At 53.5% G+C, this 26,848-nt stretch overlaps 2 protein-coding genes across 8 annotated transcripts in view; both read right to left on the reverse strand.

Moving 5' to 3' along the window:
- Window positions 1-251: 251 nt before the first annotated feature.
- Window positions 252-16,367, reverse strand: SIDT2 (SID1 transmembrane family member 2). Of its 4 annotated transcripts, XM_081799404.1 has the most exons (28): window positions 16,139-16,367; window positions 15,255-15,626; window positions 13,474-13,595; window positions 13,009-13,173; window positions 12,873-12,918; window positions 12,383-12,484; window positions 12,189-12,272; window positions 11,179-11,278; window positions 10,919-10,984; window positions 9,952-10,045; window positions 9,544-9,596; window positions 8,738-8,809; window positions 8,513-8,584; window positions 8,281-8,343; window positions 7,400-7,518; window positions 6,985-7,058; window positions 6,818-6,884; window positions 6,241-6,314; window positions 5,991-6,114; window positions 5,671-5,788; window positions 5,045-5,181; window positions 4,775-4,883; window positions 4,441-4,517; window positions 4,218-4,264; window positions 3,838-3,943; window positions 3,122-3,232; window positions 1,787-1,900; window positions 252-1,690 (listed from the first exon to the last, which is right to left on the reverse strand). In XM_081799404.1, the coding sequence occupies exons 2-28, from the start codon at window positions 15,435-15,437 to the stop codon at window positions 1,628-1,630; spliced, it is 2,562 nt and encodes an 853-aa protein (XP_081655530.1). In that variant the 5' UTR covers window positions 15,438-15,626; window positions 16,139-16,367; the 3' UTR covers window positions 252-1,627. The 4 variants fall into 4 exon arrangements, with proteins under 4 accessions (XP_081655530.1, XP_081655531.1, XP_081655532.1 ...); XM_081799405.1 differs by lacking the exon at window positions 16,139-16,367 and having other exon boundaries at window positions 15,255-15,989; XM_081799406.1 differs by lacking the exons at window positions 8,281-8,343; window positions 16,139-16,367 and having other exon boundaries at window positions 15,255-15,859.
- Window positions 16,368-20,434: 4,067 nt separating this feature from the next.
- The window catches only part of PAFAH1B2 (platelet activating factor acetylhydrolase 1b catalytic subunit 2), a 39,313-nt gene continuing 32,899 nt past the window's right edge, over window positions 20,435-26,848 (reverse strand). For all 4 annotated transcript variants that reach the window (XM_081799422.1, XM_081799421.1, XM_081799424.1 and 1 more), the window contains one exon: window positions 20,435-26,359. In XM_081799422.1, coding sequence (XP_081655548.1) covers window positions 26,081-26,359 — 279 coding nt within the window. In that variant the 3' untranslated portion in view covers window positions 20,435-26,080. The remainder of the gene's footprint in view (window positions 26,360-26,848) is intronic.

A 26,848-nucleotide genomic window follows, 5' to 3' on the forward strand; every position in this document is an offset into this window, starting at 1 on the left:
CCTCACTGCCCAACACGGTGCCTGGCACGGAGCAGGCCCCTGGTACATGTTTCCTGAGCTGATGCAGTTGCTCAAAGGGGAGGAGAGACACGGGGGACTCGAGGACACATGGGGAAAACAAGGGAGACTCTCTTTTGTTGAAAGGAGAAAGGCAGACCACAAGAGCTGGGAAGTGGAGGGCCTCTGTCCCACCCTTGCTTCTCAACACCTCCACCCAGAACGGGGGAGCAAACAGGGGCCCGAGAACCGCGTCTGGCTGTTTCTTTAATTGAATGCAGACTCATTCATAGAAGACAGAAATGCAACCACAGCCTGGAAACAGACATTAAACGGAGTTCTGAAAAGAGATCCAGATCCACCTCCTCTCCCCAGCTCCAGGGAGAGCTATAAAAACAAGTTGGGCAGAATAAAACACACTCCCATCCCCAAGGCAGAGGCCCAACCTGGCCTCCCCCAGTCTTGGCATCTGGAATGGACCAGGTAGGGTGACGGGGATCGAAGGACCAGAGCAGCTAGGGGCCCAGAGCTGGGGCAACTCAGTGTAAACTCCAAAGTGTCCTACACATACGCGTGTGTGTGACTAACACAAAACTTGGCCGAAGACAGGACGGAAACACAGAAGCCAGCCCTGGGTCCTAGAGTGAGGCTGGACCAGGGACACTGAGGGGAGCATCGTGTCCCTTCCTGAGCCTCCTTCTAAGATAGGCACTGGGGCTCCCACGGCTGTGAGGAGGCAGGAGAAGCTGGGTGCCTCATGTACCCCTCCTTTGCCCCTGGACATTCTTGGGCAGTGTCAACGGCACTGGAAGGCCCCCAACTGGGGCTTGGCAGGACGGAGGGCTGGAAAGAAAAAGGAAGGGAAGGGGGGAATTTGTCTCTCCCTCCAATCCTGGTGCCAACATCAGTCTGGGGGCTGACGGGATAGGAAGGTGACCTCTGAATTCAGCCCCTCAAATCAAGGCGACTCTCACACGTGGACTGACTCTTACTACTACAGAGCCAGTCCCAAGCACAGGTCAGAGGGGGGAAGCTGCACTGCCTGAGCCCCTCTTAGGCCTTAGCACCAAAAGCCTGGCACCAGCTGGCTGGTCTCCAAAATCCTTCACCCCCATTCATCCCGACTTGAACGGGCAGTGATGGCAGTCAGGGACAGCCCAAAGGGCGGTGGGACCCTGGCGCAGGACAGAGAATCAGGCCCAACCAGGCCCTGGATTGGAGCTCGGGAAGAAGGGCTTGGGGTCACAGGCTCCTGGAGAAGGCAAGGACGGGCAGAAGAGATGAGATGGGCAGGGCAACACCACTTCCCTCCTTCCTCCTGCAAAGGGACAGATGGGAGAGCCAACGGACAGGGCCCGTGAGAGGCCCTCAACACTGAGAAGCAGAAGCCAGTGGCCAACATCTGGGGCTTTAGGGGAGCAGGCCTCCTCCCCGGCAGAGGGCAGATGCAGGGCTCACGGCCCCCGCCACGACTGTCCCAGGCCGAGCGTGGGCTAGATCTCGCTGTCCCGCCACCACCCACACTGGGCCGCAGGGCGGGGACTCACACCCCCAGAGCTACGGAGGCTCTGGGCAGTGAGGCAGAGGAGCTCGGGGGCCCCTGTGAGGAAAGCAAGGCGCCTGGCTCCTGCTAGAAGACGTAGATCTTGTCCCGCTGCACGGTGTCCAGGTCGTCGTCCAGCGTCAGCAACACCTGGCGGGGGGGGTGTGGACGCCGAGTCAGGCGCAGGCCGCCAGGCAACCTGGGCCTCTACCCACCCCCGTGCTGGGGCAGGGCAGCCTCACGGACCAGGAATGACCCAAACATGGCAATGGAGGACAGGAAGTGCCAGATGTCGTGGTCGTCAAAGAAGTCCAGGAGGATGCAGTCGCGGTTGTGCTCCCGTGACTCCGCAGGCGTTTTCTGGGGAGGGATAACGGGGAGAGCCACCTGGGACGCTGCCCACCCAACCGGGGCCAGACCTGGCCTGCGGCTCCCTGCGTCCGCCCTGCTGCGGCGCCAGGCGCGCGCACCCTCCTCCCGACTCACCCTTGCCCTGTCTCCCACATCTGAGAATCGGCTCTTTGTTGCAGATTTCTCCCCGAGGATGCTGGCTTCTGCCCTTTCCTTTCCCTTAGACCCTCCTCCCTCCGATTCTTCTGCCCTGTATCCGAGCAGCGGGGTGAGTTACCTTGAGACGCTAGAAGACCTCGGAAGCCTCCTACCTTGGGTCCCTGCCTTGGAATCAGCACCTGCAGGCTCACTCGTTCTCCAGAGCGTTTTCGGCGGGTCACCCCCCCTCCCCGCCCAAGGACAACAGGAGCCATGACTGTGGGCCACGACCTGAGGCTGCTCAGGGTCCTCCCTGCTCCCCCATAACCCTATCCAACCAACACCGACCAGACAGCACTGTGTCTGGGGCCATCTGTGCCAAATGCTGAGATGACAGCGACTGTTCTGCCCTCGGGAGTTCACAGTCTCACTCAGTTCCCAAATTCCTGCTCTCGCTGACCCCGAATCTGCCTCGTCTAGTTCTGCCTCTGGGTCATGACTCCGGTCACAGCATCGCTGGGCCACAGGGCCCTTTCTCATCACCCAAGGCCTTTAGGGCCATGAGCAAGGTCTGCCTCCACCAGGGAGCTTTCCTGGACCTCCTCTGTCCTCGCGTCCATTCCCCCTTCCCGTCTTGTCTATATGCTTCGCCTTGTGTATCATATTGCAAAGAGCAGTCCAGGAACTGATGGTCTCTCTCTCTCTCTCCTGAACTAGATTATAAGTACTTCAAAGGCAGAGACTCGGCCACACTTGGTTCTGATCACAGAATCGAAACGTGATTCATGGCAGGTGCCTATGAGGCAGAGGGGAGAGCCTGGTACTTCTGGTTTCAAACCCCAGCTGTGCCACTCGGGGGCTGTGTGCCCCTGGGCAGGTCCCTTGGCCTCTCTGAACCTCAGTTGCCTCATAGGTAAAATGAGGGGAACCCCCCATGCTGGCATGTTGAATGTCAGGAGGGTGAAGTGGGAAGGCAGCTGTGAAAGCATGGTTAGCGCTCACAAACGATGTCTGTGAAGAGAAGTGGCCATTCGTCGGCTCACAGTGAGCCTGCGGGCAACTCCCCACCCTCTCGGCGGGATCGCTACTCACCTGCCAGGTGCTGAGTCCCTGGAAGAAGAAGAAGAGTGCAAAGCCCCACACCACGGAGGTGCAGACAATGCAGAGCAGGGGGATGAGCTTGATCCGTTCCCCACTGCGTAGCTGGGCGGGGAGGGAAGAACAGCCTGAGGGCCAGACCCTGGCCCAGTCCGTTTCCCTGCCTGCCCTTCGTGCCACTTCTCAGCATACAGGATGGATCCTTCAGGAAGCCTTCCTAGATTCACACCCTCACCTCGAATAGCTACACAGTTACCTTGTCCCACACCAGCAGCCTGGTGTCCTCACCCCTGATGTCCACCCTGGCTAGGCCTCCATGTGCACAGAGCCCCATGCTGGCGGGGTACACTGGCCAGGGGGCTCTCCTTGGGCAGAGGCTCCTCTCAAAACTGGAAGGCAGAAGGGTCCCTGCGAAGCGCCCGGCCGTCAGAGGCCCCTGCCTCTGCAGACCTGGTGAGCCCCAGCTCAAACCCCTCTGCACCACACGGGGCTCTTCCCTCCTGCAGGGCCATTCCTGGAGTAGGGAAGGGTCTCTGGATACAGCTGGAATACATGCAAGAGACTTTGGCCTCTCCCCTCCTAGACCTCATCGGCAGAGATGAAGGAAAAATTCCCACTCCCTCTCAACGCTACCCTGAAGCAGGCTGTACCCAGCTCCGTCCTGCAAAGGCAGGGCACCTGGCGGAGGAGGCTCAGCAGCCCCCACTCACCTTCATAATAATGTAGAAGGCGAAGTACAGAAGCAGGTTGCAGATGCCAATGGCCAACAAGTAGGAGGCGAAATCATTGGGGCGCATGATGAGCCCATAGGCAGCTCTGGCAAAGGGAGGAAGAGCTGGTGAAGCAGGGGAGGGCCAAGAGCAAGAAAGGGGCTCTCCCTCACCCCTACCCCACATTTTATTATGATGTGAGCCTGGGTTCAGAGGCCCACAGAAATTCTAGAACCCGAGGTGCCAACATCTCTCTCCTGAGCCCCCATTTCTCATGCCCAAAGCTTAGAATTTGTCTGTGGACCCCAAGGCAGCCAGTGGCTGGCCCAGTCCCCAGCTGTCCGCCCAGCCAGGCTACCACAGACAATGGCCAGACTCACAGTGACCAGTTGATAATGTTGCCCATAACCAGCAGCACCATGCGGTCCTGGAGGGAAGCAGAGACACGGGGACTGAGAGGGGGAAGAGAGACAGGGAGAAAAGTGGAAGAAGGCCCAAGTCAGCCGGTCCCCACCCTCCCCTGGGCTCTCAGCGGCACCCACCCCCCCCACCCAGAGGGACAAGAGCAGATGGAGGAGGAGGGCTGGGGAGCTGGGCTGGTACCACATAGAGGGGCCCGCTGCACTGCCGGATGCAGTCTGTGTAGAGCACGTGGAGGATGCGGCGGCAGATCCCCGAGTCTGCAAGAAGGGCAAGTGCTGACGGGCACCCCTCTTTCCCCGGCCCCTGGCCCGCGCAGCAGAGAGAAGCCCAGGCCTTCGGAGGGCACGGCTATGCCAACCCTCATCTAATTCCTCACTCTGTGATTCTTCCAGGGCCCCCAGCCAGAGGGCAGAACCCAAAGTCGGCAGTGAGTCCGGGTCCCCAAGGCCACCGAACCCTCATTCTGTGGGGCCCAGCTGCCCCCCTCCACGCCCTGCCCCGGGCATGCCCTCACCCAGCTTCCAGCGGCCCATGTAATAGAGCTGGGTGCTGAGGAGCAGGGTGGCGATGATGTGGATGACCGAGAAGACGATCCAGAACGCTGTGTTCCCTTTGCCGAACACCTGTCGGGGGGCCGCCGTCGCAGGGCTGAGCAGGCGCTGAGGAGAGCCGCTCCCCCAGCCCGCCCTTCCTCCCGAGGAGCGGGGCTCGGAGCAGGGGCCGCGGGTGCGCGCACACGTGTGCACCTCCCCGGTGGGGCGGGCGCCGCGGGCCAGGGCCTCACCACGCCCAGCACGGAGAAGAAGATGACGACGGCCAGGCAGGCGTAGGCGCTGTAGGCGCTCGCGTTGATGTCTGGGTGTCGCTTCTGGTAGAGCTTCAGCATGCACAGCCCGGCAATCATGTACATGAACGACGTGTCTGCGTTGGGGACAGGGACGTGAGCTGCGAGCACATCCTCCGAACCGCAGCAGGGGGCCCCCAGCCCCAAGAATCCGGGTGGCAGAGAGAGCCCCCGCGCCTTCTCGTGGCCACAGAGCGAGCCGGCGCGCTGACGTTTGAACTCCAGTCCCGTAACTGTCCCTAGGACACCGCACCGCCGCCCCCTGGCCGGCACCCAGCCTGACCTCCCCTGACAACACGGGCCATAGTCTGAGCGCCCTGAGGTCAGGGACCATAGCCCAATTATGTTCGTTTTCTCGGTGTTTATCCGTGCCTTTCCATAGAACACACAACGAACGAGTGCGGTTGCACCGAGCTGCCTCTTTTCTATAAACTAGGACATGTGTGCCCACAGGAAGCCCAGCTCCGGAGTCTCCCACGGGGCTGAGTGCTGGGGATCCCGGCGGGGAGGACCTCAGGCAGGGCCTGGCTCTCGGTGCAGCTGGGGGAGAGGGAGGCCCCACTCACCAAACTGGAAGTTGGTGTAGTTGGGGCAGACATGATAGCAGGCACTGAGCAGCCCCTCCATCATCAGCGCTGTGCCCATAGCATAGAACAGGCCGAAGTGTTTTGGGATCCCACATTCCTGTTGGGGAGAAGTGAAGGGAAAGAGGAGGTGAGGCAGGGGGGAGCCGGGGGCGGGGGGGAGGGAGAAAGGGCAGAACCGAAGAGAGGGCGAGCAGGAGCGAGGAATGGAGAGGCATGTGGGCAGGGCCGGGCGGGGCCGGGCGGGGCCGGCCTGCTAGAAGGGCCTGGAGCCACGGCCTCAGCGGCAGGTGCTCTCTCACCAGGGCGTGGAGGTCATTGCGCAGCAGGGCCCGGTTGTGGTTGATCTCCCGCTGCAGGATGATGAGCAGGAAGAGGAGCCCCAGCAGGATGTACCCCAGGTTGCTCAGGATGTTGTTGAAGGCGCTGGAAGGGGCGACAGGGGGCGCTTGGCCTTGGCCCCATACTCTGGCCTCTTCCCCACCTAGGGCAGCCCTGGGCAGAGCGCCGGCCCCCACTCCCCCCATACCCTAGCTCAGCCCCGATCTCCACCTGAGGTTGCCCAGCGGGTGGGCGCAGAGGAAGTTGTAGTAGCAGATGTCCTGATTCCCGGTGACATTCACCACCTGCAGGGGAGCGGCAGGGGCTGCTAAAGCACCTGACTCGGCCCAGAGCCCAGGCGAGAGGGAGCCAGGCCCAAGCCCGGGCCACACCACACAGTCCCACGCGGCAAGCGGCTCGCGGGCACATCCGTGCGCCGGGCCAGCCCTCTCTCACTGCCCTCCCCTCCCCCGGTGCTAGGTGGAGCCCAAGATCATGGGGCATGACTGCGACAGAGGGTCTTGCCTCAGAGCACAGAGAAAAGGGAAGAGAAACCGAGACCTACCAAGTCCCATGGGCCTAGTTGCGTAAGCCCTGTGACAAGCTGCGGAAAGTGCCGTCACTGTTGCGTGCTGCCCCATTTTGCAGATGAGAACACTGATGCTCAGGGAGCTCAGCTCAGCCAGCCCATGAGGCAGACTTAGGATCTGAACCTGGGTCCTGTGACCTACGACCTGTACGCACGCCAGAGCCCCAGGCTGGGACGCTGGGCGAGGGCGCTCCGTACAAGCCCAGGGGAGCTGCTCACCGTCTGGTACGTGATCACCAGCTGCACCACAGGAAGTGCATAGAAGACAGCGATGGTGGCGATGTTCCTGCGGAGTGGGAGGGCAGTGGTGAGGAGGCAGGACCCGAGACGCCGCCGCCACATCACCCTGCCAGTAACAGGAAGCCCGGCCCCCGCGGCCCGCTCACCAGAAGTAGATCTGGTACTTTTTCCGAAGGATGCGTTTGTCCTTGCGTGCCAGGTCGGCCACGTAGAGGTATTGCTGGGGAGAAGCTGGAGTGAGCCCCGCTTTCCCACCGCCCGGGAGACTGGGAGAAGCCCCTCTTGCCCAGGTTAGAGGAGGACATGAGAAGTCCCCCCACCCCTCCCACAGGCCATAATTCTGCAGGGCATGGCTCCAGGCCACCCCGTTGCTGCTGGCCGATTAGTCTGGAAGGGCTGGGAGCAGAGTCGGCTTCCCCTGGAATCAATCCTGCCCCAGTTGAGCTCTTTCCCTTTGTTCCCCTAAGATGTCACCCCAGAGGGAGATGTGCTGGGGCCTGAACACAGAATCTCCTTTCTTTGGGAAACCCACGGCCAGCGCCAGCCCGCATGGCATCGGACCTTGGTGCGAATGACATTCTTGTCCGAATCGATGTCAGTCAATGTGTCGTAGTCATCCTCCTCCACAGAGCTCATGGAGTCCAGGCGAGGCCGAGTGCCCACAGGGTCTAGGGAGCGATCTGGGGTGGGCAGGAGGGAAGAGTTAACCAGTAGGCACAGAGCCCAAGGTCTGTCCCCACCCACCTGGGGCAATTGTCACAATTACTGGGCAGTGGGAAGAGGCAAACTATGGGCTCAGAGCAGGGGTGGAGGTGGGCTCAGGCCCAGGGCAAAGGTATTGGGTGCTCCTAAGTCCTTGAGGGGAACAAGGGTGGGTTCTGGGAAGAGGCCACCAAACAGGTGGCCACCAAACTGAAGTAGGACTTCCAGGCCAGGACCCTGAGCAGACCTTGGGCCCCAGACACAAGCAACAGGACTGAATTCAGCAGAAGTCATGCTGATTAGGTGCCCAGCCGTGTGGGTTCTGAGAGGACACTGCCTTGGCCCCCACTGGGTAGAGACCCAGTGGGCTCTGGGGTGCAGGCAAGGGTGACAGGCTGCCTCTAGGAAGAGCACCTGCTCCTGTTCTTTTCTGGTGCCTTCGGAAGCTTCCTCCTGCGACCGTGCCTGACCGGAGCCCCCAGAGGCCAGGACATGACACCCCTGCCCATGGGCCCTACCCCGGCAGGCCAGGGAGTCAGGGTTTGGCAGCAAACCACAACATCCGGCCTGGGGGCGGTTGGGTGCCAGCCCACCAGCATCGAGGCCAGTGCCTGCTTCTCTCACAAGACACAAGAGCGGGCGATTATTGGCATTAGATGGGGAAGCCATGCACAAAGCGTCTCCCTGGCCCCCTGGCAGGAGCTGACTGGTGGAGCAGCACCCCCCCACCCCACATCTACCCATGGCAATGCACAGCTGCCGCATCTGGCCAAAGGGGAGGCGCCGCTTGAACTGGTCGTGCCCTTCAAAGGAAAGGGAAAGTTACCGGGAAGTGGGGCCAAGGAGGAAAGGCGGAGAGAGGAGGGGGCGGGGAGACAGCAGCCCCTCTCCGGGTGCCAGAGCCTGCCAGAAGGGGCTGGTGCCCTTCACCACGCTTCACCCAGCCTGCTCGGCCCCGCCGGGCTCACTCACCCTGGTAACCGTAGGAGAGGTCTCCGGTGCCCGTGCTGTCGACCAGGCCGTCCGTGGACCCGGAGCTGTTCTCTGCGGGGCACACGGGACGCGGTGAGGCCGGTGGGAGGGCGCGGGGACGCTGGGGTTGGGAGGGGCCCGCTGCCACTCTGCCGCCTTGGAGGGGGATGCCCAAGGAGGCCAGGCTGTGAGTGGGCAAGGACAACCTCTGGCGCCGACACGTACCGAAAGAGCCGTAGTTGTAGCCCTCATACGGGGAGCTGCCAGGGAAGGAGTCGGCGAGCACCCGAGGGTGACCTGCAAGGAGAAATCGAGGTCCCCTCAGCTCTGGAAACAGAGAGGGGCCAAAAGCCAAGGAGAAGAGAGAAGAAAGACTCCAGAGAGACACGGAGGGGCCACGGCAGCAGCAAAGAATAAGCACCTATCCTGACAAACACACCTCACTCCCACGGCCAAAGGCTGCCCCAACCTCCCACTGTGTCCCCGTGGAAACCCTGGCCATCCTTTGTCCTCGCTATGGTGAGTGGGGGGGGAGGTCAAGGAATCGATGGGTCTAAAGGGCCAGCTAGGACAGCGAGCATCGGCCTGCCCAGGTCCCACCCAGACACCCCGGTGTGTCCGCTCCCTCCCCCATTCTGGACCTCAGCTCCTCTGCCCACAGCACCTGGAGCTTACCAAGGAGAGAAGCTGAGAGAGAAGGTCCCAAGCAGGAAGGAGGATAGACAGAGAGGGAAGGATGGAAGAAAAGGAAAGAGAATGAAAAGTTAATAATCGCCCAGACGGTGAGCTACATCGCCTGAGGCGGACAGTGTAGCCAGACCCAGAGAATGAATCCAGTGGCAGCCGTTAAGGTGGGCACGTTAGGGTCACAGGGGTACAACAGCCCAGGCCCGTTTCCATCTGTAGAGTGTTATTCCCAGTCTGAATATCCAGAAGCCCCAGCTGGCCTTTCCTCCTCCAGCCCCCAAGGGATCCATCCACCAAAGCACAGAGCAAACTCTGCCCTCCCTGCCCAGGCCCTCTGGAGGTACCGCTTTCGGGGCAGGCTCGGTCCATGGCCACCAGAAGCGTCTTCTTCCTCTGCCTGCAGGAACAGAATCCAGAGGCAAACCAGAGGGGCAGGACGAGGATCCCTCCAATGCTGGGCCGGCCTGCCTTCCACCCTCTCCACCCCATAACCCTGTCCTCCATCTGTGATCTTAAGGTTCCTCCCAGGCTGGGAAGCAATGCGCGGTTTCCCTACTTGGGTAGGAGGTTGAGGGCAGGGGTTGGTTTCCAGAGGAGAGGCCCATGGACCACCGACCCTAAAAGTTAGGACCCATCTTCCTATGCCCCATGATGGTGCGGACCGTGACCCCGGGCTGGCTCAAATCCTGCCAGGCCAGCTCCCCTGCTCGACCCACCCCAGTAAAGGGGGACGCCCGGCAGCCCCGCTTTACCTCCAATTCTCCCAACAGGCCAGGAGGATAGTCAGCAGATAGAAGGAGAGAAATATGCCCAGGCAAAAGAGCATACCACCAACATAGGCCTCAGCTGTCGGGGGGTAAGGAGGAAGATGAGCACACCAAACCTTCCAAGACCACTCGTCATGGCAGACAAGGGCCCAGCCACAGCTCCCCCCACCTCTTCCCTCAGTGATCTGGTGGGGTGAGCAACAGGCAGGTCCCCAAATATGCCAAACTCTGACATGATTCCTGCCTTCACTCCTGTTGCTCCCTCTGCGAGAATTTTCTCCTCTCCCTCTTCCTCAAAAACTCCATCCTGTTTTCAAACACAGCTTCCTTCCAAACACAGCTCGGGGGGCGGGGGGGGCGTTGTGTCCTCCAGGAAAGCTGCTCTGTCCTGTGGTCCCAGTGACCTGTCCTTTGCCCTTCATAGCTGCGAGCCAGAGGACTCAGCCAGAGCATAACACTCGGCACACAGAAGGTGCTCGATAAATATTTGTTGGATGAAGAATCCATACAAGAGAGGCAGCTTCTTTCCCCTCCCATTACAATCCCTTATTTTTATCTTATATTTTCCAGTTTACAAAGGGCTCCATCCAATCACTCAGTAAATATTTATCGAGCATGACTAAGGGGCCTACTACTTTCCTGCTAATTTTGTGCTAAACCTCACAACTTGGTAAGACCCCGGGACAGATCCTATTACCCACCACGATAGAGACAGGGAAACTGAGGCTCAGTGAGATTGCACTGCTCACAAGGGGCGGAGAGAGAACAGGAACTCAGTACATCAATTGTTAGTCTCGACCCTACCACATCACTCAGGGACCCACCTCCGGGCCCGCCCATCGTGAAGGGTGCCAAGAACACTCCCCCTTCCAGGCCCGCCAGTCTGCCATGTAGGTCTCCCTCCCCCTCCCCCAGGTCTGAGAGGCAGAGCCACTCAGCCACCCACACTCACACGTGACTGCTCGAGATACCACCACGGACAGGGTTTTCTGGCGGTGCCCTTGATCAACCGGTTCATCTGGAAGCAAAATATCAAACAAGTAGCCGCCTGGAGCTTGGCTAAAGTTTGTAGGACCAGGCCTGGGAGAGTCCAGGGCCAAAACCCCAAACCCGGCAGAAACCCCACCCCGCATCAGCCACACAGGTTCTTCTACCTCCCGGGGAGCAACCGAGCCCTCCCCAACCCTGGCCAGGCCAGGGCACACCGTGTACCTTCTACAAAGGGGTAGAAAGGCAAGGAGCCCCCACAGGCCTGGTCTTCAGTCTTCACCACCACCACCACGTAAAAGCTATTGCTGGGGAAGTCTTTGCGCTGCAGGATGATGATGATGATGATGATAAAACCGTCATCACCATCGATCATCATCAAAATCAATCAACAAAATACACACATAATTTTACTCAGTCCTCACTAAGATTCCTACGAAATAAGTACTATCATTATCCCTATGAGGCCTTAGGGTTACACAGCCGGTAAGTGGTAGAGTTATCTGGCTCTAGAGCCCAAACCATGACCCTATGCTCTAGCCAGGTGAGCAAATGTGTGTATGACCTACCACCGTGAAGCCCATGGGTGCCCCATTACGGTCTGGGCATCAGCCAGGAGAACAAGTGGAGGGGCCCCTACTGCCTCCTAAGAGTTGCAACTCACATGTTGTGAAGTGAACATAATATGGCTTCACCCTCCCTGCCCCCAGCACAGGTTTTAGCCTTCACCAAGGGCAACACTCAGCATCAGCCAGGGCCCTTTTCCCTCTCTCTCTCTCTCTTTTTTTTTTTTTTAAAGATTTTACTTATTTATTTGACAGAGAGAGAGAGCTCAAGCAGGAATGGCAGGCAGAGGGAGAAAGCAGGCTCCCCGTCGAGCAGGGAGCCTGATGCAGGACTCGAGCCCAGGACACTGGGATCATGACCTGAGCTGAAGGCAGATGCTTAACCGACTGAGCCACCCAGGCGCCCCCCCTTTCCCTCTCTTAGCTATCATTACAGTGAATGAAATAGATATGACAGCCAGAAAGGGTACTCTGCTCTTTCCTACTCCCCAAGGTGATTGGGATGATGATTCAACCCTCACATAAATTGCAGAGCCCCAAACCTCAGGGACTGGCAGGCCAAGACTCAGTCTTATCAGTAGAGTAGAAATGGGGTAGGGGTGAAGGAGCAAGGGTTTGGAAAGCTCAGCACCTGGCTACATCTCCCACAGGGCCATGCGCATTTCCTACCTGCACAGTGATGGCGGCCTTCTTGGTCATAGTCTGGTACATGCCGATGAAGGCTACGTTGTTGTCTAGATCATATACAGGGCACTACAGAGTGAAGAGGGGAGAGGCGAATGGGCAGGAACCTGGGCCCTGGGCCCCCTCTTTAGCAGCCCTGCTACCCGCTGGTGGAGAGCAAGAAAGGGCAGGCAACTTACCAGGACATCCTGGATGGAGATGACTGAGCAGGGGAAGGCCTTGTTGGAGGTCACCTTGACAATCACCGAGTCCACTCCCTCCGGGAACTCATACTTGAAGTACTGAGGGCACAGGAGGGTAGGGAGAGACCCATCTCATGAGGATGCTCTCTCTGTCCCTCTAGAAGGGAACAGTGTATATCCTCTCAGGGTTGGGCAGTGGAAGCTCTCTGGGGAGAAGGACCCTGACCCTAAGCAGCCCTATTACATCACTCCCCTCAACTTCAGGTGGGCACTCAGGATAGTGTCCCAAGAGGCAAGGAGGAGAGGTGGCGGCCAGACCCCATGCCTCTGCAAGTCCCACGCGGCCTGTCCCCTGACCACCTCAGGGCCAGAGTCCTTCCATGGCGAGGGGACAGCCAACCTGGGATTCCCAGCAGGGTCTGCCGACCACTCCCGCTCCCATGTAACCACTTCTCCTCCCAAGGGTCTGTTGCCTGACAAATCTTACCTGGGGCTGGGCTGCTGTGGTATTGAAGCTAAACTGCTCCCCAGTCCTGGAGGGAGAAAAGCCCCCCCATCACGGTCACTCCCTGAGCTTGGCAAGGAGGCCAGGCCCGTGGTCCCCTGGCATTGTCCTTGCACACCTGAGCACGAAGTCGTCCATCCGGCTGACCCGGAGCTGGTAGGTGGTGTTGACTAGTGACAGGGTGGACACATCCACGTAGAAGAACTGGACCTCGGACTCGTTCTTGGTGGGAGGCTGGCACAGCGTTCGCTCCACCTTTTGGTAGAGGTACTTCCGCTGATACCTATAGCCCAAAGCAGAAAGCCAGGACGTTACTACTGTCCCAGCCAGCAAGCCACGCCACAGGAGCAAGGCCCCAACTCCCCCACTCTGCTTTCCAGCTTCTCCCTACTCCTAACCCAGCTAGGCTGACAAGCTCCAAGTTGGCAGGCTTGCCACTGAGCAGCCCCTTGGTTCAGGGAACAGGGAAGAGAAACAGAGGGGCTCCTGGGTGGCCTGAGGCCCTGGATAAGGCCCTGGGTGAGGCTCTGGGCCTGGCCTGGCCAAGGCCTACCCCCCTCCCTGACCCCCAGGTCCTACTCACAGCCCTCGCAGGATTAGGGGCACCTGGAAGGACACCACAGCCTCCTTCTGGCGGACCACAAACAGCAAAGGAGCCCCCTTCTGCTTGTTCAGGACATTCACAGACACACGCACGCCTTCTGTCTGCAGAATGATATGGAAACACCCCTCAGTCAAGCCTGTAGGACTCCACCTCGGCTCCTCGGGACACATGGCTCCAGACACTGAGCCCTGCCCTCCGTCATGCTGACCGCTTTGTTCCACCCCCCTCCCACCGCCCCCAGTCAGGCTGGGCAGCAAGCTATGCCCCTTCTTCTGCCACATCAGCCCCAGTCTCCAGGAGGGATTTGCCCCGAGTTAGAGAGGCTCTTAGAAGAGGCCCTGTCCTGGCTGGCAGGTATGTGCAGGGCAATGGGATCCACACAACTACAGGGCCTCACTTCCCAACAGGAAACACAACGGAGACCTTGGACATCCGCAGGATACCCCATACCTATCCATGTTCTTGGGATATCCACGCATAGGGACACGGGGACACAGGAGAGCAAGAAGTGTTCCTCAATTTTCTTCCTTGTGAGCCAGGAAGCCCCCACTCAACAACTAATCTGGGGGCCAGAGCCAGTGGGGAGGTGGGGAAAGAGACTGTGGAAAGCTAAGAAAGCCAAGTTCTATCCTTAGCTCTGACCAAGGGCTAGAGCTGTGGAGAAGTCACTTCACACTTCTGAGCCTTGATATCCCCCTCTGTAAAATGCAGACACCCTCACCCTTGGCACATGGAGGAACATACACAGAACAGTGGGAGCTTAAGAAAATCAATCAATCAATCAATCCTGGTAATGCTTGGTATTGGGCTGCTGAGACCCAAGCCCTAGGGCAACATTTCCCTAAGGGGTAGAAGACCATAACTCTCAGGATGACCCCAGTTATGGGGGAGAAGGAAGAAAGGACTCCAAGCAGGAGGACATCAAACTTCAGAGAAACAGGCACTGAAGGCAGATCCTGGCCTGCCACAGAAGGCAGACCCTGCCCCATCCTGAAAAATAATCAGACTGCTACTATCAGCTCTACCCCTTCTTAGTAAACCCCATCATGGAGAGTGTTAGGCAGGAGACCACAGAGCCAGGCTGCAAGAATTCTCCAAATCTCAGCTCTGCCCAGGGTCTAGACTTCCTAGATCTAGCTCAATCAACATTTAACTCGTGGCTGGGGAAAAAATGAAAGAGAAAGTCAGGGTGAGGTAGATTCCTCATTGGACAGAAACTTCCTCTCTCCTCCCATCCCCCTTGGAGTTGGTCTTATCTCCACCACCTTCCACTTACAAGGCCAGCTGGCTTTCTAAGGCAGAAAGAGAGCTGGGAAGTCCTGCATTCATCTCCCTGGGGAGGCTCAGCTATAACTTGGCTGGGCAGAGCCTTTCAGTCGGCCTGTCTCATCTCCTTGGGGTTTTCTGGGCCAAGCCCAGTGGCTAGCCTGCTTCCCCCTGCACCCCGACGAGTGAGGCTATCAGATTTGGGGTGTTGGACCAGCCCTGCTCAGACCACAGCTGGTGGAAAGGAGGGGGTCAAAGAGAAGATGGAAAGGAGACAACTTTAGAAACTGTCCAGTGGGAGCTTCAGAGAGACGCTGGTGGCAAAGCAAGGAGGACGGGTCAAGAGAGTCCAGTGCGGTTCTGGGAAAAGGAAACCGGGTGGGGTGTGGCGTTCATGGGCCTCCTAAAAGAGTAGAGGATTGACTGACTCGCGGAGCCCTGGTCCGCTCACCCACTCACCACCAACCCCCAGCCCAGCGCAGCCCAGCCCTCACCCGGTTTCGGGTCACAGTGTGGTTGAAGGTGTAGATGTTGACCAGCTCGCTGTTGACCTCATCCACGTAGGTGCGCTCAAACTCGGCGTCTTTCTGCGAGACGTTCTTGGGCCCCAGAACCCCCAGATGGCTCTCGACCGAGGCCACCAAGAGCGCCAAGAAGGGCAAGCCCAGAGCGAACATGGCCCCGGCAAGGCGGCGGTGGCGGCGGCAGCGGTTGTGGTGGGGACGGTGACAGGCGACAGAACACCTCCGGGACGGGTTGCGGCTCCGGCCGCAGCTTCCAGCATCTCACCAGGACCAGAACTTTAACCCCGGCCTGAGATTAGGAAACGTCTCCTCCCCGGAGCCGCAGAGACGCTCCTAGGGGGCCTGGCGAGCAGGGGCGGCGGGAGAGGGAGGGGAGGGTGTGGGGTACGGGCCAGCTCGCGAGGGGCAGAGCGCGGCCGGAGACCCCGCGGCCGCCGGCGGGGGCCGGGAGAGCCAGGGGGCGGCTGGTTGCTGGGAGCTTGGAGACGCCGGGGAAAGGGGAGGGAGGGACGGAAGCCGGCGGCGGGGGCGGCCGGGAAGGGAGGAGGGTCTGAGGGTGAGGAGCGTGATAAGTGGCAGCGACCCGACGCCGCGCGGCGCGGCGCGTTTCCTGGGGGCGCGGGCCCTTTAAGGGCGGGCGGCCGCCGCAGCCCCGGGGCTCCCAACTCCGGGGACTGTGCCGGGCCGCGAGGCGGTAAACAGCAGGGCTGCCGGCCCGCCCGCTGACGTCAGGGGAAACTGACACAGATTTAAAGGGCCAAGCCCCGGATTGGGCCTTAAAGGGGCCACAGCCCTCCAGCTGGAAGCCGCCTCGAACTCCTATCCTGCTACCACCTCCTCTTTCGTCATCCTACCCGTCTCTGGAAGCTCACTTTGGTTGGAATAGACGGATGTCTCCGTGAAGGATCTCCGAGTGTGGGATTCTTGTTGACAAAGTCTTCTTTGCTCAAACGTAAGGATCCACCTCCACCCTCACTGCCTTTACCACCAACATCCTCCATCCTTGGGCCATTAAGAAAGGAAGAACTCAATCAGGAAACAGGACGGGCGCCTTCCCGGCGGAGGGATGGCTGAGGCAAAACTACATACGGAACCTCTGTGTCCTCTTACTTTCTACTGCAGCGGCCGCGAGGCTTCAGGGAGGCCTGGAAGCTTGCAGGGCTTTCTCCTCTTCTCTAAAGAGGCAGCTAAAAAGCTCATTGAGTTAGTGACTTTCAGTATAAATCGATGAAAACTTTTCTACAAAACATTTTGGCCCGTGTTTCAAGAAGTTTAAAGAGCTTTATACTCTTTGACAGAGTAATTTCACTTTTGGGACTCTATCCTAAGGAAATAAGAAATACAGGTTAAAAATGTGTAGGCAGGCGCCTGGGTGGTTCAGTCGGTTAAGCGACTGCCTTCAGCTCAAGTCATGATCCCAGCGTCCTGGGATCGAGTCCCATATCGGGCTCCCTGCTCTGCAGGCAGCCTCCTTCTCCCTCTCCCTCTGCCTGCTTCTCTGCCTGCTTGTGTTCTCTGTCAAATAAATAAATAAAATCTTAAAAAAAAAATGTGTAGGCAGTAATGCTTATTATTGCAATATTTGTAATATAAAGCATAAAGGAAACAGCCTAAATGTCCATAATGAGGGAATGGTTAAAGGTGCTATTATCATGAAGCCATCGAAAATGATGCTTAAGACTTTGAGGAACATGTCAGCAGAGAAGTCACAATATGACACTGTATCAACAGTCTGGCTTCCAAATATGTAGGCATGCATAGAAAAGCGTTGAAAAATCTTTGAATTACAGATGATTTTTAAAATGGCATGTATCATTTTCCTCTAATTCCAAAAGTATAGAAAAGTACCAAAAAGAGAAGAAAAATCACTGGACTGTGGATGGTTTCAAAACGTTTTTATACCTTTTAAAAATGTATAAATTTTCTACGATGCACATGGATTTTTAAGACAAATTAGATATGTTTAAAGGAAAAGAAAGAACATGGCCACCTCTGAAATTGGCAGACACCCGGATGAAGCCACCTGCGCCAGAGGCTTGTGAAAATTCTCTTGCTCCCAAGATTCCAGCAGCCGCAGCTCCTGCCCCTGCCTTATTCTCTGGGCTTTGTTCCAACGAGGACTATTTTATCTCATGGCCAATTATAAATATTTATTCATTCCTGCAATACATATTTAATGGGCACCTACTACGTGCAAGTACTGTTCTATTTATACTAGGCAAATGGTGCGTGCAAGAATTAGACCTGGCCCCCTGCCCAAGCAGCCACACTTGAGGATGAAGATCAGAAGCAGGCTGCAGGTTCTGGAGAACCCTAGAAAGTCAGACCAAAGGGAACCTTAGCAGACTCCTCGACCAACCCCTCATTGTGCAGACAGGTAGAGTGAGTAGCTTACTAGACTCCAGCACGTCTAGACAAACCTGAATCGGAGGACCCTCAGGATAACAGGAAGATTTTTCATTATAAGCCCATGCAGTCAGCAGCCCAGTTGGGGTAGTCGATGTAGGATTTCCACATTCCAAGTGAACTCCTCCTCATCTTGCCAGTAAATCTGGAACTCTAAGAAAATACTCCCACTCTGAGTTTGAGCTCCCCACTTAGCTTGGTGTAATTTAACTGGTTTCTGCAACTTTCCTGGGTGCTATGAGAACCACTAGTCTCAGCTATAGGCTGGTTGGTCCGGGGGCTGTACTGAATAAGCCCAGACTGGGGGCATTCCAACTCTGCCTCTTAGGCCTTGGGGCAAAACGTGCCCCCCCCCACCCTGCCCGGCCTGTTTAAAATGCATATCCAGACACAACTTACAGTTGCTGAATTGCAGTCTTTGGAGGTGCAGCCCAGGAATCTGGGTTTTACAAGCACTCCAGAAGCACAATACATTTTGAGAACCACTGCTCTGAGGCCAGACAACTGGGACTGGGACTGCTGGTATTTGTTTGCTCCCTTTCTCCTAGCAGTATCTTATTAGGAGAAATCTATCTAAATAAACCCAGAAGGGATCCTTCCCTTTCGCAAGGGCTCCTGGGCTTAACCTTTGAATCCTCAGCACCTTCTGTGTTCAAACAGGGTAGGAGGGCAGCAGCCCCATACTTTCTTGCAGTTCTCAGGTCTGCAGAACTTTCCTCAGCCCTTCTGCCCCACCCCCTAGGGAGGGAACAGCAAAACCCAGTTATGAATAGGTCCTTTCTCAGGTCTGGCAGTGCTGAGGAGAGAAGGCCTTTTTGTTGGCTACAGCAGTTAGCATAAAAGGGCAGTGCTGGGTCTCAAAGCCAGACTTAATGAGAGCAAAGGAGGAGACGTCAAGGCCTTGGGGCAGGCCCCTGGGCTTTCTGTGCTGGTCCAGCTACTTCATTATCTGCCATGTTATATAAAAAGCCCAACCCATGGGGCGCCTGGGTGGCTCAGTCGTCAAGCATCTGCCTTCAGCTCAGGTCATGATCTCAGGGTCCTGGGATCGAGCCCCGCATCGGGCTCCCTGCTTGGCGGGAGGCCTGCTTCTCCCTCTCCCACTCCCCCTGCTTATAGTCCGTCTCTTGCTGTGTCTCTCTCTGTCAAATAAATAAAATCTTAAAAAAAAAAAAAGCCGAACCCCAGCCCTGGCAATGAGGGCAGGGTGGGGTCACAAGGCTCAGATGACTTCCTTCTATTTCCCTGTGGGCCATCCTTCCGATCCTGAGTGCAGAAAAGACCTAGGAAATAGGACCATTAACCAGGCAGCTGATGAGGTTCTCAGCTTTCCACAGGGGGTCGAGAGTGGCCGTGCCTGTGGGTGGGTGCCAGGATCAAACCCGACTTTAGAACTAAGTAACTTTTACCCAGAAAAAAAAAAGTTACACAACCAAGCCCTCTAAAGGAAATGGACTTAAGTTCCCTGTTTTCATCACGACCATAAAAGGGTCTCAGTGTATCCACGCGGAGCTCAAACAGAATTGCCCAGCAGCCGCAGCGCAAGAACACTGTACAGCCCTTCTTTCTCTTCAGCGTGCAAGTGCTGTTCTTTCTCAGGGCTGCCCTTGGGTTTGGTCATCTCTCCAAGGACTATGAAAACGGGATGTGTATCAGATTAGGAATCAGAGTATTTACTCCATCATTCTGGGGCTCAGGTCTCAAACCTGTCACATGGCTTCACGGTACTATGGAGAAAGCACTTTGTGTCAGAAAGTTCTGTGTAAGTCCCTGCACTGGGCATCGTAGGCAAATTAAACTTTCTGACCCTTCAAGAGTCATGTCTTATGTCCGTTTACCTCCTAAATGCAGCGCAGGGGAGCTGGGCTTGGCTGCATTCGTCATCCTGAACTACTATCTCGAGTAGGAGGGGAGTCAAGGGAGAGCAGTTTTGACTGAGGGGGCAAATTTTCTGCCACAGACACATCAGCCACTTTTCGTTTCCTGGGCTTTCACCATTCAGACTGAGAAACGTGAACACCACATTCAGGCCTTGCATCCTGTTCCCTGCGGCCATGTGCTGGAATCAACATCAGAGCTTTGCAGGAAATGAAGCTGGTCAATCAGGCTGCTGAAAACAAGGAGATAAACAATTGATCAACTCAAATCTGTCTCCAAAGATCACTGATTAAAAATGAGCCATCCTCCTATCTCAAGAAGGCTTGGGTCTCCAGCTACGAAATCAGAAGATGCAACTCAAGAAGCTTTTCCTCCTCTCTGGCTGTTATCTAAAGATAACATGGCAGCTATTCAACCCTTATTCCATGTAGTTCTCAATAATAGAAAGGGTCCCCTCTCTTTACACTCTGGCTCACATACAGGCCACCTCCCATAGCATCTCCTGTTACCTCACTGGTCCCCAGAGCCTTCACAAAGGTGATTCTCTCATTCACGATACATTTGTTCCTCTGAACCAGTCTAACTTTTTATTTGGTTTTACTTTTCCTATAAAAACTATCTTATTAATTCCGTCTAGTTTCAATCAATTCCAGAAAACGTGTCGAAAACTTCTGTGATAGGTATGTATGACATCTGTTTTTGTTTTTAAAAGTGAATTTTGTTTGTCCTTATTAATAATGTGCATTGTTGCTCACAAGCAGCAGTGTGGTATCATTGAAAGAACAGGAAATGAAGTCAAAAGATTTGTATTTCAATTTCAGTATTGACAGTTACCAGCTAGACGACCATGAACAAATCACTCAATCTCCTGTTCATTCATTCATTTATTCAATGCCTAGTTTGTACTAGTCACTAAGCTAGGTGCTGGGAACATAGATACTTAAAACACATTCTCTGTTCTTAAGAATTCATAATCTAACAGTGTAGAACAAATAGTAAGCATATAATACAGAGTAAGTGCAATGATAAAAGATTTACACACGGTATTATGGGAACTCAGAGACGAGAGATCTAGTACAAACCAGAGCTGGAAATCAGGGAAATCAGGAGAAATCAGAAAACACCCCAGGAGGTGTCCGAGGGGGCTCCAGAAAGATGAACAGAAGCTAGCCTAGCAAAGGAATAGGAGCATATTCCAGACAAGGGGTCTCAACTTGGAGCAAAGGCACAGACTCGAAGTTCAGTGCTACTGGCATGAAGGTTCAAAGGGGTGGGAGGATATGAATTGAAGAGGGTCAAGTCATGGAGAGCACTGGATGTTCTAATGGCTTGGGCTATGTGTAGTTATTGATGAGCTTGCTGCAGATGCGTCATGGTCAAAGCTTGAGCAGTATGTAAAATGTTTTCTGAGATCTTAAAATCGATAGCATAAAATCAAGCCAGAGTAGAAGAAAGACTGCATGTTTATCAAACCTCTAAGACCTTTGCTTCGTGGCTATGTAAAAATATGTAACCGAGTGAAGATTTCACCCCTGCTATGACTGGAGGAAAGTAAGAGATGGGACTCTCCTGCTGGTTTTGTCGTTTTTCCCCAAGTGGGTGCTGGCGAGGGAGCCTTCCCTCCTACCCACTTGTCCTGGCCAGTGAAGTTCACATGGGCTAGTAGTTTGGATACACTTAACAGAGGGCCCGGGCTGCTTTCATTGCTGCTCTGTGTCTTAAGGGGAACCAGTGAGCCGCTGACAAAGGCAAAGCCTCTGGGGGAGGAGAGGGCAGAGAGGAACCTGGTGTGATTAGATATGGTAGGAAGACAACTAGAAAAGCAAAAGTATCTTAGTATCTCCACATTCTATTCTCTTCCAGGAGTAAGCCAGTTTAACCCAGTAGCAATCACTGCGGCGAAGAGTGATAAAGTAGATGCTACAAAAAACAGAGGAGCTTACAGCAGCTAAGGAACATTTTACTGGCGGATCAGTTTGCTGTAATTACTGCTGGCGTGGTTGGTGGCTAGTCATCAGGCTAGGCCCTGATGGGCCAGTTGAGTAAGTGGCCCTTGCTCTAGTATCGCTGCTATGAAGAGGCCATACTTGGGTCAGGCTGTTTTAGACTGGGGAGGCAAAGATGCTACGTGAGAGCTGTGTCCATGCTCACGGTTCCTGTCCTCAACTCCGTGGTCACATCGTATTAGGAGTCTGGTGCCACCGATGCCCTTCATCTAGTTCAGGTCAGGTGGTCTACAGCATACAACCAGCCTGACCTGTCTGCACAAACACTCCGGACTCATGGGTAAGGGTGGCTGCAAAGGAAGCAGCTGTGCTTTCTTAGCGTCTCTGGTATGAATGAACCCTCAACGTTTTCATCTACCCCTGTGGTCCCCGCCCCCACGCCTCAGCATATGGAAGCTGGTACGTTTCTATTTTAATTATCTTTTTGCCATTTGACTGTACTTACACTTTCCTGTTTCCTTTAGATCTTAAACTTCATTTCCCCAAGGGTCTTCCTGTCAGTCTGAACTTACTGACCTGTTAACGGCCGAGCAGTCTTTGAACCCCTTCGTGTGTACCACCAAACATTCTGGCTCCACAAACACCACAATTTCATTCTGCTGCTGTTTTAAGGTGGAAAGCAAGATCGCCAGGTAACACATTTTAAATAAATTCTAATAATCGTGTGGCCGTGTGTAGGACGGAACAGAAGAGGAGTCTGCCGGCTGCAGAAAGGAAACTAGGGATGTATCTACAACTAGAAAGACAGCCCAGATTGAATGAGTAGTGGCAAGGCAAGGACTCTGAAATCTGGTAAAGCTGGGTTCAAATCCCAGCTCAGGTACCGAAATTATAGGACTCCTTAGATGGATACCATTCATACCTCCCTGGGCCTCTCAGCCAACAGCAGAATGGGGACGAATACACCTGAAAAATATTAGTAGGGCTTTCTCCCTAGATGGCACAGGAACTCAGAACAGTCCAACTGATTTGAAGCACTCGAGTGCATGCTGGGGGCAATAGTAGAAAGAGATATTCTAAAGTGTAAAAAAGGAAACTGATGATTATTAGTGTGAGGAAGAGCGTGAGAAACAGTGGAAATTACAAATTTAACGTGAATAAATTCTAAAGACTGAAATTAGGAAAAAAGACCAAGAGGTCATTTTCACAGTTTAAGAAGCAGTTCTTTTTAACTGACAGATACTCATAACCAATCTGAAATACTTCCTTTGACAATTTCCCCAGGTGTCTAGTTAGGATTCCTTATAACTGCTCACCCCATCCTTCCCTCCTACAGCCCTGAGGAGATGTGATGCCAGTCAGCTCAGTATAGTCACTTCCCCAGAAAAGAAGGAGGATGTTCTAAGTATCCAGTGTGCTTGTGATAAGGTAGGGGGAAAAAAAAGCATCCCTTTGTCCCCTCCATTGGAATCCAGAGACTCTGATAAAGGAGACAGAAAGACATAAGCAAGTTTGAGAGAAATGTTTACATTTATATTGAAATATGCACTAAAACAGAATGAGTTCTACTAGTCAATGAAACTTCGCCAAAGCAGAATCACAAACTTCTGTTGGGGAGGTCCAGTCAGCTAGCAGCAGTGATCCCCAAGCAGGAACACCAAGGAGAAGCCTGGGAGACCCCACTCCAAAAAGCCTCCTTTCAAGAGACCCCAACTCACTTCTCCCACATGCACCCACACAGATTTAGGAGCGTGGACATGCTCCTCATTTTCATATATTTTTAGTTTCTTCTTCACTGCAATAAATATAAAATTGGCAATGCTCATACACCACAGCACAGACAATATTTCAGGCTTTAGCATACAACTGTAAACAGTGACTAGATTAAAAAAAAAAAAGTGTTTTTGTTTTTTAACAACAAGAGACAGAATTCTTAAGAGCAGGGAATGAGCTACACAAGATTTGTTTTGTTGGGTTAAGGTTTTTCGCAGAAGATTCTGGTTTAGACAGATGCCCCCAACAGTCGAAAAAGACCCTAAGTGGGTGCCAGACCACTGCCCGTGGCAGCCTAGAATGTGGAGGCAGCCAAACAACATGCCTTAGGTCACCCTTGGCAGTACGTCCTCAACCTGCCACATTCACAATGTGCCCACAGAGATCCACAGCCATCACTGACTGCCAGCTAGGTATCGGGAATGGAGGGGCAAAGGAATTAAAACTTGCTGGGGGGAGGATCAGAACACCTCTGCTAGCTGTCTGGAAAGTTGGCCCCTTAATCACAATGACAACTAGGACATTTCACTTGGACAGTGCATTACATTTACATATACATGAGAAGTATAAAGAGAGAAATCCAAAGAGTAAGCATTAAATTCTCTCACTGTAGCGAACAGGGATGTTAATCAAAGAAAAACAGATGAACACTTTTTGCCCTAACGCAGTGCAAAGAAAGTGGGCAAGAAATGAAAGTGGACTCAGTATCTGCACATTAGCAATGGGTCAGACTTTTATTTAAAAGGCCAGTGGTTCAAATACTATTGCTTGAATAGCTCTGGTAGGCATAAAATGTAGTAACACCCGAGGTTTACACACATAAGCAAAGGAGCCGAAGGCCAGCTCACAAAGGGCTATTTGATCCTTAGTCAAGAGGGAAGCTAAAAGCGCATGCTGCAGGAATAACCTAACGGGTTTGTTTGGACGATAGTCCCACCCTCTGACAAATGGAAAAAGACCTGGATGAGAATCGGTCTTTTCACACACAAACTTCTCCGCCCTCCTTAGAACTATGCCTCAGCTAAGAAAAAACCTGTCCTGATAAACCCAAAAATCTGGGCTCCTAAAAAGAGAGGGAACTTTAATGTGGGAAACGAGGCTAGTAAACATCACATGTACTTTGTCGTTAGTCAAGACATGATACATTCAGAAATGTATTTAAAAAAAAAAAAAAAAGGACTAAAAATAAGACCAAAAAAATTCCTAGAAAGACATTTCACAAGAAAAACATCAGCCCAAGTTCTATCCCTCTCAATCAGAAGTGGCTCTTAGCACAAATCAGCAACCCCCTCCAACTCACAAAAGCACCGACATTTGCCTCGCAAGCAGAACATCAAACATATTCCTTAGTCACTGAACTTGAATGTTAAGCAGAATCAGTGCAGAGCACATTTTAATAGGTTACTCCAATACCCACCTGGTCCAGTTTAAAATATTTGTTTGTAGATCCAGTTTGTACATATTCCAAAGGTATACTGAACAATAAACCATGTATTGTCCCATTATTTTTAAAATGGCAGTTCTTGAAGCTCAAGCAAAACATTAAGATTATAAAGAGCTCTCTCGAAAGAAATCCTCAGACCCTGAAAGTCAAACAAACCTAGTTCTTTTTCACTAAAATGGTGGGATCAAGGTAGAATGCCTATTCTGAAGAGCAGCTCCATTTGTTTCCCCATGAAAAAGGCCAAATTTTTCTGGACTGATAAAATTTTAAAAACTAAGCCAATAAAAAAATAAAATATACACCCTAAGATACTATAAAACTTGAAATAATGTCAGGGCTTATGGAATGGGAAATAGAGTTCTGGTTGCCTTTTTTTTTTTCTTCTTCCCCAAAAGAGGAAAGTGTAAAACATTTTGAGGGAAAAACAAAACAAACCAAACCAGAACTCCGAATCTGGACAGCACTACACAGACTACGCACAGAGCACCACACGAGAATGAGTTGCACATCAGTACTATCATCATGAGAGTAACTGGCTGGGGACTTATACTTCCAGCAAGAGCTCCTAGGTCAAAAATGTGTTAAAAGCTTGTAATGTCAACAAGGACCCCCCCAAAAACAAAGAGGGGATGAGGGGAAATAGGGAGGAAAGGCTGCATGCATGGGTCTATTATAGACATGATATTCAGCAGCATAAAAATAATACCCTCCGTAGAGTCCCCCAAATGGGGCAAAACCTTTCTTCCATTGCTAAACATGGGAAAGATTAAGAGAGTGGAACAAATTCACTTGTTAACCATAGCATCTCCCATATCTGAATCACAAGCATGTTCAATCTGATGCTGTATGTTAAGAAAATGTTGCGAATACATAGGAGTAAAGCAAACTAAAAACAAAGGGCTAAATTATGAACTTTAAAAACTGGAAAAGACATCTGTATTAAAGCCAAGTAGGTATGGATCCTGATCATTACTCTATATGACATAATCCATAGAAAGAAAGGCCAAGAAAAAAAAAAAATCTTCATTTTGTTCAGTCCTTAGGCTCGATGTTGTCCTAGGAAAAACTGTGATAATTCAATGAGTGTGTCACACATACAACTAAAAAGTCCCCTTCTGGTTTCAAACGAATTTAAACAACAATCTTCCTTGGCTAATTTGTCTCCTGTGTCAAACCAACCTTCTATGTACAGGACCAGTTTAAATCCCTCCTCCCCTTCAAACACTAGATATGAACATCCAGGAACATTCTACAATGCAAAGTGCCTTAGGAAAGAGAAGGATTCTGTAGTGCCAGTGATATAACTGATCTGAGGAAGCTGGGGTGCGAGTAACACTGATGGGAGCCAGTCAGGCGATGGTGGTTTGTTTCTCCTCAGGGGTCTCCTCCAACAACTGCATGATCAGTTCATGCAGGGGTTTGCAGATCTTGGCGTAGCCCCCTCCTGTGAGGTGCAGAAAATCAAACATGTCGTGGCAGGAGATGGCACCGTCCGAGTGCACGAAGCCCCCGTCTGTGTCCAGGAGCTGGACATTGGTGAGCTTCGGCAGGGAAACCTTGAGGAGCTGGTTCACCTTGGCATTCTTTTGCCTCAACGGGTTGGGCTTCTCACCTCGAGGTAACAAACCCTGGGGCAAAGCAGAGAACACAAGAAGAGAAGAGTCACTGGTTTTTCTCTACTGACTCATCTGTGATTTCTGAGATTCCTGGAAGAACTGCTCCATTTGACACTCTTAAAACTTTGATTTCTCAAACACTAGAAACTCTGGACTAGATTGGTTTCAATGACGGTTCTCTGACCATTTCTTCTCTGTCTCTTCAGAAGCACCTCTTCCTCCTCCTGTCCCTTAATTGTTGGTATGCTCCAGGGTCTTGTCCTTGGCCTACTACTCGGCCCACTCTGAACACTCTAGCCTAGAACCAAACTTCCCAAACCTCCCGAAGCACTCCCAGCCTGACATGTCCAAAAGCAATTCATCATCTTCTCCCCACACTATGCTCCTTCCACATTCTCTGTACCAACTGATCATTCCGACCTCCCTGCATCTTTCATCCCACATATACCTTATCTATTTACCACTGAATTACTCAGCTTTTGCATCCTCAATAATTTTCAA

The sequence above is a fragment of the Leptonychotes weddellii genome, chromosome 11 (assembly GCF_054177405.1).
Source record: "Leptonychotes weddellii isolate Sample4059 chromosome 11, ASM5417740v2, whole genome shotgun sequence".
Taxonomy (NCBI): Eukaryota; Metazoa; Chordata; class Mammalia; order Carnivora; family Phocidae; genus Leptonychotes; species Leptonychotes weddellii.

What these genes read in the sequence shown, in the direction of transcription:
- SIDT2 (XM_081799404.1), bottom strand. Translation starts at nt 15,437, where the DNA reads ATGTTCGCTCTGGGCTTGCCCTTCTTGGCGCTCTTGGTGGCCTCGGTC. An exon ending in GCAGCTGTGCATTGCCATGG is followed by an intron (nt 7,519 to 8,280) that starts GTAGATGTGGGG and finishes TGCCCACCCCAG; the next exon opens with ATCGCTCCCTAGACCCTGTG. An exon ending in CCATGTTTGGGTCATTCCTG is followed by an intron (nt 1,691 to 1,786) that starts GTCCGTGAGGCT and finishes CCCCCCCGCCAG; the next exon opens with GTGTTGCTGACGCTGGACGA.